Here is a 14,923-nt window from a genome sequence, read left to right as displayed (position 1 = left end):
CCCACTCCTATCACTTTCCTAACCTGAGAACCCACTAAATAAAGTGGTGACTAAAAATTTTTGTTAGTATGTGTTTGGGACAAAGAAGAATATAATGGTTGCTGGGGTTAGAGGGTTAAGGGCTTTAAGATGGAAGGGTAAGGGGGGCCCCAAAACAAAAGGAATCAGAAACTTGGAGACTCACCCTCTCCACTCCTTCATCCAGTCACAGCCTAGCTGGATTGAGATCGTGAACAAAAAGTTGAAGTTCCCACCTCCACTCCTGAGTGCCATCCAGGAGGGGCGGCTGGGCCTTGTGCAGCAGCTACTGGAGTCAGGGGTCGAGGTTACAGGCGGCAGGCCAGGCCTGCCCCTGTGGAATGTTGAGGAGGCCAAGGACTGCTCCAGGACTGCTCGCCTGGGCTACGAGGCCATCACTGATGTGCTGTTGGCCAGTGTCAAGTTTGACTTCCAGAAGATCCACGAGGCACTGCTAGTGGTAGTGGACACAAACCAGCCAGCAGTAGTGCGTCGCCTGATGGAACGAGAGAAGGGCCGCAAAGTGGACACCAGGTCTTTCTCACTGGCTTTCTTTGGCTCATCAATTGATGGTGCCTGCTTTGTACCTGGTGTCACTCCACTCCCCCTAGCCTGCCAGAAGGACCTGTATGAGATAGCGCAGCTGCTCATGGACCAGCGCCACACCATCGCCCAGTCCCACCCCCGTCTCTTGTACCTGCCTCGAGTGCAGCAATGCCTGCCATTGTGACCTGCTGAAGTTCTCCCTGTCTTGCATCAACATTTACCATGGCATTGCCAGCAGGGCCTACCTCTCACTGGCCAGTGAGGATGCCACACTGGCTGCCTTCCAGCTCAGCCATGAGCTCAGGCACCTTGCACGTAAAGAGCCTGAGTTTAAGGTTAGTCTCTGATACTTTCCCTTGCCCTCAGTGCCCAGTATCTGTCCTTTCACTGGGGCATGGTCGGGCCTATGGTAAGTGTTCTGAGAAGTGGGAAACAACAGAAAGATGAAGTCTTGTTCTATTCCCAGGAAACCTTCATTTTTATGGGGAGTCAGAATACCACCCTGAGGAGGATTCATTCTAATTAGTGGTAGAGAGCTATCACTTTAGGAGTACCTTGTCTTATGGGGATGGCACAAACACCACTCTAGGGGGGCCCCAGGTCTGTCTGAGGGAGGAGAGAGAACACAGAAAAGCCGCTGGACAGACTTGGAGATGACATTCAGTAGAACCCATCCTTCTGAATCCCCACTGTGTGGTCCCACCTAGAGCATGAACACAAGCAGGGAGAGGGCAGAGAGGTAGACAAGACACTCCCAGGATGCTCAGCTTCATTCAGTGCCTATGTAGATGGCACTACAAGAGCTTCTAAAGCCCAGGAAAGAGAGGTCAGGAAGCTACAGCTATTGTATTCAGGGAAGACTCTGGAAGAAACAGGATTAATATTGGTGACACAAGTGAATAATACAAGTGAAGAGATAGTACTACAGGCTAAATAACGCTTTCAGGTAGCCAAAGTAGACATGGTAATACATGCAGGGGCCTCTGTGGGACAGAAACTGTGATAGGAGCGGGGGGCACTGGTCAGAGGCCTTGAACACTACCAGTCCAGTTTTATCCATCACTCATCACTGACATTCCCTCTGTGCCAGGCAGACTTGGTCTCATGCTCAAGACTACCATTAGTGGGGAAACAGACAAGGATATTAAAACGAGACCTAAGGCAGGACGTGGCCTGTGCCAGGCGAGCTGCGGAAAGAGCCTGCTCCTTCACTGGGGTTGTGGAAGGATCAGAGAATGAAGAGGGAGCAGGAAAGAGCAGTCCTTTCCAAGGGACTCCCGCCATTCTCACAGCAGCCCATGGAAAGAGGCAGTAGGAATTATCTCCCTTTCTGGCAAGGGAGCTAAGGCCTGGAAAGGGAAAGAACCTTACCCAATGTGACACCACCTGAGAGACAGTGCTGAGACTCAGACCTGGCTTCCTAAAATCCTAGGCTGGATTCTCTCTGCGGTTAGGACCCCAAGTAAGACCAAGGAAAAGATGGGTAAAGGCAAGGTCTGCCGTATTCATGTCTGCCTCTCCTCACACTGCCAGCACAGGCTCTCAAAAGGTAGGTGCTCAAGAAAATTGAATAAACGAACATGAGAAGGGCATGAAGAATAGGAGTAGAAATGAGACAAGATATAGGGACAGGAAAAGGGAAGTAGTATAGGGATGGACAATGGTGACAAAGGCATTTAGGTTGGAATGACTTAGTGATGAGACAGAGACAGCATCAGTTACTCAAAATTGAAACAGGAGATACCTCATTATAGCAGGGAGAAGAGGTGAGGTGGTAGAGGAGAAAGGAATGGGTGACCCAGGGTGACACACATGTGGGAAGTGATGGCTCAAAGGCAGGACAGAGATGGCCCTGGCCCACTCTTGGGAGGGTTGACTTAATCAGGCTGGGTCCACAAGGTGGCAGGCACACAAGGACCTGCGATCCTACAGCCCAAGTACGTTGCCCTGGAGTCACTGAGCCAGGACTACAGCTTTGAGCTGCTGGGCATGTGCCGGGACCAGAGTAAGGTCACCGTGGTGCTCAATGACCTGGGCAAGGACAGCGATACTGAGCCTGAGGCTGAGGGCCTGGCCCAGGCCTTTGAGGAAGGTGTCCCCAACCTGGCGAGGCTGAGACTGGCCATCAACTACAACCAGAAGCGGGTCAGCTGGGTCCTACTGACCGTCCCCTGCCCCAGCCTGATTCTTTGCCCTGCCATCTCTAGTTATCCCCACTCCAACCCCAAGCAAGTCCGTTCCCTGCCCTCTTAGAGAGTCCTCAGGACCCTCTTAGACTTGATTCTGAGCACACTTCTATTCTAGGCCCTTGGTCTTATGGGTCTCCCATTCTCCCTACCCTCAATCTAAGCCTCTAACCTCTCCCCAGCCCTTGAATGTCCTATTGTCCACTAGGACCCCACCTGCACTCCAGACATCTGGGTCTTACACTCAGTTCTGCCTCTGGCCTGCTGAGTAATTTGGCCCAGTATTTTTCTGTTCTTAGACTTCAGCATCTCACTCTACTTAGCAAAATTAACCTAGATCTGTCAGGGTTAGATATCAAGCGATTCCATTATTCCCTGTCTCAATAGTTGCCCTTGCCCCTAAGCTAAAGGCAAGTACCCTTTCTAGCCTCCCCAAGCCCCTTACTCCCTCTCATACATCCTCAGATATTCTAGCCCACAAGGAGCTTAACTAAAAACCTGCTTTCATAATGGCCCCCTAAGACACCAACCCCCACTCTCCTGTTCCTCCCCTCCCCAAAACCATTTAAGCTAGTGTCTCACATGTCCAAGAAGACAGGAAACCCTGAGGGCTCTGGGACTTGGGTGCCCTGTTCCATCTACTGCTGCCTGACTCAGATTCAAGAATGTGGGGTCTGGAAAGTCCGAGAAAATCTGAGTTCAGCTCCTCCTTTATAGACTAGGAAACCAAGGCCCAAAGAGGGGCAGGGTCTGTCCAAGGTCACATGGCAAGTGAGTTTTCTCTCCTCTGAGCTGGCTGGCCTGGGGAGAAAAGAAACATGGTTCCATCTTCATGGTAGGGAAGTAAGGGCTAATATACTCAACTGCTTCCCCTTTCTCCTCCCTGCCTGGTGGCCACCCCCTCTGCTCACACCCCACTTCTTCTTAGTTTGGAGCACACCCTATCTGCCAGCAAGTACTGTCCTCCATCTGGTGTGGGAACCTGGCCAGCTGGCAAGGAAGTACCACCATCTGGAAGCCTTCCTCATCTTCCTCACCATGCCCTTCCTCTGCCTTGGCTACTGGCTGGCACCCAAGTCCTGCGTACTAAGAATAAAATTAATGTTAACTGTCACCTACTGAGCACACATTTTATGCCAGGCCCTGGACCTAGCACTTTGGGAACATTCCCATTAAGTAACTTGAGGTGGCCCTGGAAGGTAAGCATTGTACCTTCATTTTACAGGCACAGGGAACAGAAGCATCCTTTTTTTTCCAGGGGACACAATAAATAACAGAGTCAAGATTTAAGCTGAGGACTCTCTACCTCCAAAACCTGAATCCTATTACGGCCCTATACTCTCCTAAAGAGACTCCCACCCCAACCTACAAATTCATTGGGAGCCCTTGTGGATCCAGATATTTTTATTTGCTCATTCAACAATTACTTCCTAAAGAGACTACTCGGAGCCAAGCATTGAGCCTGGCACTGGGGATATAATGAGGAGCAAGCCCTATTCCTGTTAACCAAGAGAAGACTAGGGAGAGCAGGGTTCCAGGAAGCAGGAACAGCACATCTGCAGGCCCGGGGGAGGAAGAACGTAAAGTATTAGAGAAACTGAAAGGAATACTGTGCTGCTAAAGCACAAGTGCAAATAGCGAATAGTGGGAAGTAGGCAGGGGCCAGATCTCGCAGAGCCTTATAAGCAATGATGGAAACCATGATAGGCTTTTAATGAAGTGAGTGATCCTATTAGTTTTGTTTTAGAAAGCTCTCTCTACTAGTGGTGTGAAGGATGGATTAAGGGAGGGGGCAGGATGAGGGAGACTGTCAGAGTATGTGTGTGAGAAAGAATGTAGAGATGCCTTGAAGGTACCTGGCCTGGGTGCCCAGGCCATTTTCTAAGATGGGGACACTAGAAGAGGAAGAATAAGTTTGGGATAGAAGATGATGGATTTAATTTTTATTTTGTGTTTTGAGGTAGAAGAGCCTGTGGGACCTCCAAGGGAAAGTTACTTTACCTCTGGGATCTTTAGTTCCTTAATTGATAAAATGGAAATAATACCTACCTCATGCGATTGTGAAAAAGACAATAGATATGAAAGAGTGAGTGAAAGAAGGAGTCATGTGTGGGCTGAGCATTCTGGGATTTTTCCCAGGGGAGGCAGAGACATGAACAAGACTCTGAGCCATGCTCTCCTTCCTTCCCCACAAGCTGGGTCGCCTGCTAAAGATCCTGGTGCTGAAGTTTCTGCTGCACTCCACTTCCTATCTGTGGTTCCTCATCTTCCTGCTGGGAGAGTCCCTGGTCATGGAGACACAGCTGAGTACCTTTCGTGGCTGCAGCCAGAGCCTCTGGGAGACTTCACTACACACGGTTTGGGTCACAGATACATGTGTGGGGCCTTTCATTTGTGACAGTCCACCTCCGGAGTCTCCTTCACTGTTCTGCATGATAAGTACCCCAGTGGGGGGTTCCCTCCCCCTGTAGATGCCTCTCAACATACAACCAGATCCCTCTGGGCTCTAGCACATCCAGGGACCTTTTTCTCTTCACTCCTAATTAGGGGACCTGTATTAGACTCTCAGCAAGGACCCAATTCTTCCCCTACTCTGATATTAGTTGCTACCCACTCTGGATGTTCCTATCCTCTTGCAAATAAGACACTAGTCTGTAGTGTCAGGTGGGAAATCGCCTTGGTGTAATGATAGCCTGCGAGTTCACCAGCGGGCAGTCCTGTCCCAAAGGTTATGGAACAGAAAGGCTCACAGACCAAATTAAGATCCTTGAATCATCCAGTTTATTAAATCCATAAGTGATGTGTTTATGATGATGTCATTATGACGACCAGAGTTGAGGTTTGAGCAGGGTATGCAACAGCCAGAAGTCGCCAGGGCCCAACACTTGCTCTATGGGAAGAACCCAGGGGCAAGTATGTCTGGCCACTGCGATAGCTTACCAACCATCCTGATGAGCAGCTATGAGTTTTCTTTGCAGTCTTAAAGAAGAGGACATGTGGGGCCAGAATGGCTGTCGCCAGTGGATAACTGATTTACGGTCTGATGAATCCCGAGTTCCTCGTTAGCCTCATATATATTCAGTGCATCATGAATGTTTAGTGTCTACCATCATTTTCTGTGTATGTTCACATACATGTACTCTATTTGTTCAACATGTCACCCAGATAACTAACTTATCTATGCTTAATGGATACACTTCATCCATTCCATTGGTTTTCTTTTTTTCTATAGCAGAATCAAGTATTCTCAAACAATTGAGCAATGCAATCTACAAGACTCTCCAGAGCTCTCCTCGCCTCTGGCTGTTCAGCTCAGCAGGCTGGACTGGTAGCCTCTTCCTCAGATGACCTCTGCTTATTTAGCTCTGGCTTAATTAGCAAACTCTGAGCCACCAGTACGCTAAGCCCACTACTCTACCCTGTATCAAGCCAGTCAATGATGCCCAAAAGGAAATTTGGACAGGCAACCCTGAGGAAGAAAATAAGAGCAGTCCAAGAGGAAAAGTTTCTTATCTAGTTATTTACTAAACGTTACTGACCTGTTCTAGGTGGAGATGGAACCAATACAGATCCTGTCCATGGGGGAAGAGAAGTCAAAAATAAATAACTCTTCGTTTCTTCTGGCAATAAATACTCGCTGCTGCCCCACTGTGAGCAAAGCCCTGAGAATACATGGATAAATAAATTAAATGGGTTCCATCCACCCATTGAACATACATTACTGAGCATTCACTCCATCCTCACAAGGTACACTCCTGCTGTGAGAACTGATTCAGTTCCTGACTACATCACACTCTTGCCAGTCTCCAAGCCTGGGCTGATTTGCTCTCCCCTTCCCACGCTGCCCCTTTACCTGGCTGCTCTTGCTCTTCCATCAGATTTCACTTAAATGTCACTTTCTGTGAGAAGCTTTCCCTGGCCCCCAAATTAGAGTGAAGATCCAGTCCTGTAACAGCCTTTGTGCCCTGCTCCTCAGCCTTAGCATTTCCCACACTGGACTGTAACTACGTGGCTACTTGCTTGTCTCCCTCACTAGATTATGAACCCTGGGAGGACAGGGACTGTATCTGTCTTATTCACTACAGGATCCCACTGGTATATGGTTGGAGCCTAGTAAATGTTTGATTAATAATGACTGCTTGGCCTTGTTCTGCACACTTGGGACAAGAAGATGAATTAGACATGGTAATGCTGGCTCCCCTGGGAATCCCTCCTGAGGTGGGACTGGAGTGGGTGCCCTTGGTGGGGAAAGCCTTGGTTCTTTCTGTGAATATCATCAGCTCAGCATAGGTTGAAGAAGAACCTCCACCCCACCCCTGAGACTCTTCTAATCTGTCCTGTTGCAGCTAACTCATTCTCACATGTGTGTTTAACTCTGCTGGTGATCAATGCTGGATTCTCTGGCTCCCCCTCACTCCTGTATCATATCTCAGGATCTCAGTCCCTCCCTGGGAGACTGTCCCATCCCAGCTTTTACTGCTTGAACTCAATATGCTTTATTCTTGAGAGAGAGAGTTCCTACTTTGGTACCCACTTGAAATCCCTTCTCATTTCTCATCCCTTAATTTCTCCATTCCAAATTGAAAACTTGTCAAGTAGAAAAGCTGAGTCTGAAAGGTCATCACTCCATTTTCTTCTTCCCAAAACTTGACTTCTCCCAGGGTGGAGACCTGCTCTGATCCTCCCCTATCCCACCCCCCACCAGGTTCATGTTCATCCTCATGATCATCCTGATCGCCTTCCTCTGTGGCCTCAACGACATCTATGTGCCCTACCAGGAGACAGAGCGGCTGGGCAAGTACGCCAGGGCAGAGGCAGGATGGGCAGGTGAGAGTCTTGGACTGTGCTGGGAGCTTACTGATCCCCTCTTTCTTCTCCCCTCCTCCCTCACCTATTCACTCAATCATGAATTCTCTGGTTCGGTGAATCACTCCCTTACTGATACATGCTCATTTATTTATTCATTTACTCATTCATTTACTCACTTTCTCCACAAATGTTTTATTTTGAAAAATGTCAATTCTATGAAAAAGTTAAAAGCACAATGGACACCCATATTCCCATCACCTAGCTTCACCAGCTGTTAATTTTTTTATTATTTTAATTTTTTTTCCTGAAACATTTAAAAGTAAGTTGTAAACATCATGACACTTCACCCTCAAATAGTTCTGGATATATCCTAAGATTGTTACCACAAAACCATTATCACACTCAAAAAATTTAATATTGATTCCACAATATTATTTACTCTACAATCCTCTGAAGTTCCCCAGTTGCCAAAAAAAATCTTTCTGGTTTTTTTAAAAACCTGAGATCCAATCTGGGATCATTTTATTGTTACATCTCTTTAGTCTCCTTTTATCTAGAACACTCTCTCTACCTTTGCCTTTCACAACAAATGAACTTTTTGGAAGAGTACAGACCAAGTTTTATCATAGAGAGTGTTCCACAGTTGGGATTTACCTATTTTCTCATGATTAGATTTAAGCTAAGCAATTTGGGCAAGAACACAACCTAGTTAATGATGTGAACTTTCCATCACATCACATCAGGAGACGTATGGTGTCAGTTTAGCCCATTGGAGAGGTAGTTAGGATCATTTAAAGTGTGACAAACAGAAGTACAACAACACATCAGATCAGCATTTAGCAAGAACACCTTGGATGCAATGTGTGGAGGATGGAATAACAAGAGACAGATTGAGGTCAGAGACAAGTCGCAGAGGTCGCTGCAATGATTGAGGCCTGAACTGGCGCTGAGATAGGCGGAATAAAACAGATTCACAAATAAACACAATAGGAGGGAGAATGTGGTCAGGTCGGTGAGTGACTCATAGACATGCACTTTCTGCTGGAGGTAGAGAAGGAAGTTCAGGAATGGCTTCCTGGAACAGGTAGCATTGGAGTTGCTACTACTGTGGTTCAAACCATTACCCTCTCACCGAGGCCATGGCAACAGTTCCTTAATTCAGGGGTCCCCAATCCCTATGCTGTGGACCAGTACCAGTCCATGGTCTGTTAGGAACTGGGCCACACAGCAAGAGGTGAGCAGCGGGCGAGCGAGTGAAGCTTCATCTGTATTTGCAACCGCCCCCCAGCTCCACCTCAGCTCCACCTTAGATCATCAGATATTAGATTATCACAGGAGCACCGGTCCCTAGTGCTGAAAAGGTTGGGGACCACTGCCTTAACTGGTCTCCATGCCCTCACTTTCTCATCTGATTCCCTCCCATACTACTAGCAACAGCCAACAGTGATCTTTTCAAATGTAAATCAGGTGTTACCCCTCTGCTTAGAACTCTTCATAGCTTCCTAATGCTCATAAGCCACAATAAGGATCTTTGTTTTTATCTTACAAGGTACTGAATGACCTGGTTGGTCCCTACTTACTTACCTCTCACAAGCCCCTCTCTCACAAGCCTCTCTCTCCTTTGCCCTCTGACACCAGCTATGCTGGCCTTCTCTCAGTTCATCAAATGCCCGCAGGCTCCCCACGTCTTGGGAATGCTCTTCACATCTTCTTCCCTTTCACCTGGTTGATTCCCACAGACCCTTCAGAGCTCAGCTTGAATGCTTTTAAAGCAGCTTTCCCCAACTCCCAGATTAGGTCATAACATCTCATGCTGCTTCTTCATAGCACTTACCACAATTTTAAAATGGTGGTATAATAGTTAGTGTCTATCTCATTCTCATCCCCACTCTAGAACATAAGGTCCTTAGACACAAGAACCATGTTTGTCTTGTTCACAGCTGTATCCTTTGCACCTATGACAGTACTATGTGCTCAGTAAATACTGGTTGGCTGAAAGAATAAAAGCTGGAGCTCAGAAATGGCAAGTGTCTGTTTGGCCCAAGGTGGTCCAAAGGGCTTCATGGATGCAGAACGCCTTTGGCTGGGTCTAGCGGGGTGGAGAGGACTATGTGTGAGTGACACTCAGGCTCAATCCCACTCCTCACATCCTACCCTTTGTCTCAACATGCTAGTTTTAACGAGACGTTCCACTTTCTGTTCTGGACCATGTTTGGCATGGAGGAGCACAGTGTGGTAGACATGCCTCAGTTTCTGGTGTCTGAATTCATGGGCCAGGCCCTCTATGGCATCTTTACCATCGTCATGGTCATCGTGCTGCTCAACATGCTCATTGCCATGATCACCAATTCCTTCCAGAAGATTGAGGTGTGTGAACTGAGGCCAGTGTAGGCCGGGCAGAAGGGAGACAGGGATAGAGAGGAATAGTATACAAGAAGTTGAGACATTTGGGTTCCTGCTCTGCCTCCACTATTGCCCTGTTTTGTGATTTAAGACAGGTTTTCCTCTCTAGGACTTATCCTCCTTATCTGTAAAATGAGGGTCTTAGTAATGCTATTAGTTTTTCCAGACACAAGTCTTGTGCTCTTTTCACTTTATGGTTGGGAGGAAGGGTGTGTTGTGGAAAAGTAGGTAGGAACGTGAGAAAGGAGAGGGAAAGAGATGGGTAGGTTAGGGTTTGTGGCTGGAGGAATGGCTGGGCAGGAATTGGATCAGAAGGATGAAAGATAATGGAGAGGAAGGGAAGAAGGGAGAGACAAGCAGGGGAAATGTGGGTGATGGATGATGATGAAGATAAGAAAGGGGAGAAGAAGGTGGCTGGCACACTGGAGAAGAAATGATGTGAGAATGGGGGGAAATGAGGCAGACCGAATGCGCAGGAGGGCTGGGTACCAAAGTAGTCCTTGCAGAGCCCCCTATGTCCTGGACCACAGGCTGATGCTGATGTGGAATGGAAGTTTGCTCCCTCCAAGCTCTACCTGTGCTATTTCCGAGAGGGCCTGATGCTTCCTGTGCCCTTCAGCACCTTGCCCTCCTCCAAGCACCACTACCCCAGCTCCTGCCCCCATTTCCTTAGACTCCGTCCTCTGACTAACCTCTTCCCATCATTTAAATCTCTCAGGAAGATTTTCTGGTTCATTTGCTGTTGCTGCTCCTTCTGCAAAACCAAGAAGCCAAACTATCCTCCAGTCCTCACTTTTGTGAGTACCTCATCTGCTTGGTGTTGGTCCTCTTTCTATCAGGCCTTATCTGTCTTTCCAGGCGTGTTCCCCAGAAGGCCAGTTTCCAATTCTTGTTTTCACATGGCATGTCCTTCTCTCTCCCTGGCTTTGGCCATTTCCTAAATTTCCAACCATGTGTTAGTTGGCTTAAACAGAAGTCCACACCACCCTCCTCCCAAGCCACCAACACCTTGTAAGCTCCAGACAAAACTTTTTGCCCTAAACTGGGCCAAGACATGGTTGAAAATTTTTCAAAAAAAGTGTTAAGAAGCTGAGGGAAAAATGCCCCACAAACTGGGAGATTAGAAGGCTGACGGAGGCCTGACAGAGGAGGCCAGGTCTCCAAGGGCCTCACACACCTCTCAGCTGTTCCCTAACTCCGTCTGGCTTGTCACGGGAGCCCCTTCCTAATTAAAACCAGCATTACTGCTGGATTTGTAGGGGATTCTATCCTTCCCCTTAAAATGTGTAACCTGAGGATCTCTCTAAGCCAGGGCCTCCAGGTCGGCCCTGTGGGGCCACAGGCCAATTGTGGAGATCTGAGGTCCCTAGATCCCCAGGTGAGGAGGGCCTTCCCTTATCTGGATGTTCAACAGTTTGCTCAACAAACACTTACCCAACCACAACTATACTAGAGATAACAATGTGCACAATGGTGGGCCCTCCAAGTGCTGACAGTCTACAGTAGCAGAAGGAAATAGATTGTAAATATACAGGATGAAAAGCCGATTATAGAAGGAAGCACCGGGGTCCATTAGAGCACAAAGGAGAGGTACCAGATGCAGTCTCATGAGTCAGGGAGCTTCCCAGAGACCTGGAAGGGAGAACAGAGCCCTGAAAGATAAACAAGAAGTTGATGGGCCAATACAGTGGAGAGGGCAGTTCTAAGCACAGGAAACTGCATGTACAAAAACATGGAGAAAACCTGACACAGAAACTAAATGCCAAATGTTCCCAGTTCCCACCACATCCCGGCTCCAGGCTATTGTGCATGGACACCTCTGTTACCCTCCTGGATCTATGACTTCAAATTCTGGAATTATCGCCCTTTCCTCCTGGCCACTTCCTGGCCCTGTTCAGGCTGCCTGATGTGTATTTATTTGCAAACCACATGTCAGGACTGCTTCCACCGTAGGGTGAAACTCAGCTTCTTCAGTTCTCTGAGCCTGTGCCCAGTCCTAGATGGGCAGTGTCACTGCGTCCTGCTAGATTCCACTCTACCAGCTGGCAGGGGGTTCTCCCCAGTCCTCCATCGCACCTTCACTGAGGTCTTAGTCTTCTTCCAGCCACCCCACCTCACTAGTCTGGTATTGATGATCCAACCAGGTGTCCCCTCCCACTTATCCTGTATCTTCAGGAAATGGCCTCCAAAAATTTTTATTCCTTATTTCTCCCAAGAAAAATGTTTGATAAACTCTGTAGCTGAAAAGGGCCCATCATTCTCTCTCATACTTCTGCCTGCCCCATCTCTGCCAATCCCATCTCTCCTTTTAAAATATTTAATGAAATATTTTGCTTTTTTATATTACAAAAGTAAATACACTAACTATAAAATATTTAGAGAAAAGATAAAACTAGATAAATAAAAATAATTATTTCCTAAGTATTTAGAGAGCCCCTACTCTATGCCAGGGAAGTACTAACCTGGGAAGGAGTGATTATTACCATCTCCGTTTTAAATTTGGAGACACTCAGTCCTGAAGAAGTTGACTAACTTGCCTGAGACACCCAGCTGCTAAAGGACGGAGCTGAGATTTCAGCCTGTCTTCTGCCCATTCTCTCATCCACTGCATACACTCCTGCTAGCTTGAGCTTGCGAGTTTTCTCTCTCTCTCTCTCTCCCTCTCCCACTCCATTATCTGCCCCATATGCTCTACTTCAAGGTTCCCAACCGCAGTGCTGGTACCATGGCCTGTTAGAAACCAGGCCACACAGCAGCAGTAAGTGAGCAGCAGGTGAGCAAGCGAAACTTCATCTATATTTGCAGCCACTCCCCAGCGCTAGCATCACCGCCTCAGCTTCACCTCAGATCATCAGGCATTAGATTCTCATAGGAGCACTGGTCCCTGGAGCCAAAAAGGTTGGAGACTGATGCTCTACTTGCCCTCCTGGTACTATCCTGAGGCCTGAGACTGGACCCAGAACCTATCGTTCTAATTTGCATGATAATTTCCATCTCATATGCATGAGCAGTTCTGTGCAGTTGCCTCCCCACATCCCCCAGTCTCCTCCGCTGCAAAATTTTAAGGTCAAGGTTAAACCTGGACTAACTCAGCTCAAGATAATCAAGGTTTGGGTGGTGGCAGAAGAGATCTCAACTCTGCCCTGCTCAACGTTGCTGTCTCTCCCTACTCCCACCCCAGCCTCCCAACCCTCTCCCCCAAACTGCTGGCCCCTTCTTTCTACCTTACAGAACTGCACCAGAGTCTAGAGATGTGGCCTTCAGGGCCATAAAAGTTTGCACAGACTGCCTTCATCCTTCATTGCCTGGGGGCAGCAGCAGTGATTAGAGAAGGCTGGGGTGGAGAATCTCTCTCACCTTTCTGTCTTCCCATCCCAGGCCAATCCTGTGGCAGGGGCAGGGCCTGGGGAGGGAAAGCCTAGATCTTATCGCCTTTGAGTTATCAAGGCCCTGGTACAGCATTACTTAGAGACTGCCCTGAGGAGACTGGTAGGAAATGTTAGTCGCTCACCTCCCAGGCTTCCACATTCCTGTTCTTTGCTCAGCTGGGATAGATGCACCACACCCAGACTCACGCCGCTCATCAGGCCTGCAGTTATATGTGGCCTCATCTTACCCTTGGAAGCCACAACCTGCACAGTGTGGCCCATTTCACTCAATTACTCTCTGACCCATCCTTTATTCCTGCTCTCATTTACATGTTCATGTATTCTCTCATTCACTCCCTTAGCCATTTACTCATTCACTTAATTCATTACTCATTCACTCATTCACTTTTTCATGCAAACAATATTCATTGCCACATCCCCTTTGTTCCATGTCCTGTCTTGGAGGGAGGGGGATTGTGTAGAGCAAGGACGCATAGGAAGCTTTCACTCTGGTGAGCAAGAGGAACCATCTTGCTAGGCAGAAAGTGCTTAGCTAAGAGAGACATAAACTACAGTGGGACCCAAAAGAGAGAAAGAGCCTATCATTTTGAGAGGCTCATGAGAAGGTAGAAAGACAGAGTACCAGAAGTTGCAGAAAGGGTATGTGGAATTTGAACTGGGCCCTGAGGATGGGTATGAGCTGGGCAGGTGTAGATGGGCAAGAGGGCTGAGTGGGCGGATGTACAAATCTCTGCCTGTTAAACTCCCCCATCCCTAGGACTCCTGACCCCTTCCCTGGCCCATAAGACTTTCCTTCTTTGTGTCTTCTGAACTCATCACCTCCCAGCCCCACTCAGATCCATCTGCCCCAGACTTGGCCTGCCCACCTGATCCCATAAGCCATTTTCTCACTTCCTCTAGTTCTCCCTCAGGAACCCCAGGCAGATGTTCCCTGAGGTTCTGTGGAGGATAGAAATGTACATGGCAGGTTCATCTTCTGAGAGACCTCCCATCAATGCTCCCCACCCCTCTGCAGACAAAATTGACCAAGACAGTCTCTCGACTACAAAGCAAGGTAGCTGGTATGCAGCGGACTCTGGCAGAAGGAGGGCCGCCCCGGCCGCCCGATGGTGCCAGCATCCTCATCTGCTGTATCACCAGAGTGTGCAACAGCTTCCAGAACCTGGGGCCCGCATCTGTGAGACCCCAGAGCTGACAGTGCCAGGGATTGTGGGGACCCAGGTATCTGCAGAAATGGGGCTTCAGGACGCTGGAAGGGCTGAGACTACTGCTTCTAGAAAGTCTGGCCCTTCTTCTCCAGCTCATGTGCTAGTACATAGAAAGCAGGAATCAGAAGGGGTTGGGGAACTGCCCCAGGCGGAAGATTTGGGAAGCAAGCGGTGGGGCCCTGATGCTGTGGGAGGGTCCCTCCTTCTGTTGCTGAGTAGAGCAACCTAGATGGTGAGGGTGGGGGTCACTGAATAGGAGTCTATGCTGCTTTTCTTGCCTAAATAAAGTTTCTGTTCAGGATGTCAGATGCCTCCAAAGTGTATGAGAATCTCTGTCTCTTGATGTTTTCAGATCTCCTCCCTC

At 48.2% G+C, this 14,923-nt stretch overlaps 2 protein-coding genes across 2 annotated transcripts; both read left to right on the top strand.

The window, feature by feature from the left end:
* Window positions 1-70: 70 nt before the first annotated feature.
* On the top strand, window positions 71-5,221 carry LOC120590520 (short transient receptor potential channel 2-like). The gene is given in 6 exon segments (XM_039848318.1): window positions 71-700; window positions 702-899; window positions 2,497-2,709; window positions 3,679-3,766; window positions 3,769-3,833; window positions 4,946-5,221. Coding segments are annotated over 6 exon segments (1,446 nt in total). The 5' UTR covers window positions 71-94.
* A 1,081-nt stretch (window positions 5,222-6,302) lies between these two features.
* LOC120590519 (short transient receptor potential channel 2 homolog) lies at window positions 6,303-14,788 on the top strand. The gene is given in 7 exon segments (XM_039848317.1): window positions 6,303-6,497; window positions 7,456-7,548; window positions 9,734-9,926; window positions 10,493-10,759; window positions 13,341-13,451; window positions 14,367-14,520; window positions 14,523-14,788. Coding segments are annotated over 6 exon segments (1,080 nt in total). The 5' UTR covers window positions 6,303-6,497; window positions 7,456-7,459.
* The last annotated feature ends 135 nt before the right edge of the window (window positions 14,789-14,923 follow it).

This window comes from Pteropus medius, unplaced genomic scaffold (assembly GCF_902729225.1).
Source record: "Pteropus medius unplaced genomic scaffold, Ma_sr-lr_union100, whole genome shotgun sequence".
Lineage (NCBI taxonomy): Eukaryota > Metazoa > Chordata > Mammalia > Chiroptera > Pteropodidae > Pteropus > Pteropus medius.
The sequence above is the reverse complement of the archived record's forward strand: the minus strand, read 5'-3'. Positions and strand labels throughout refer to the sequence as shown.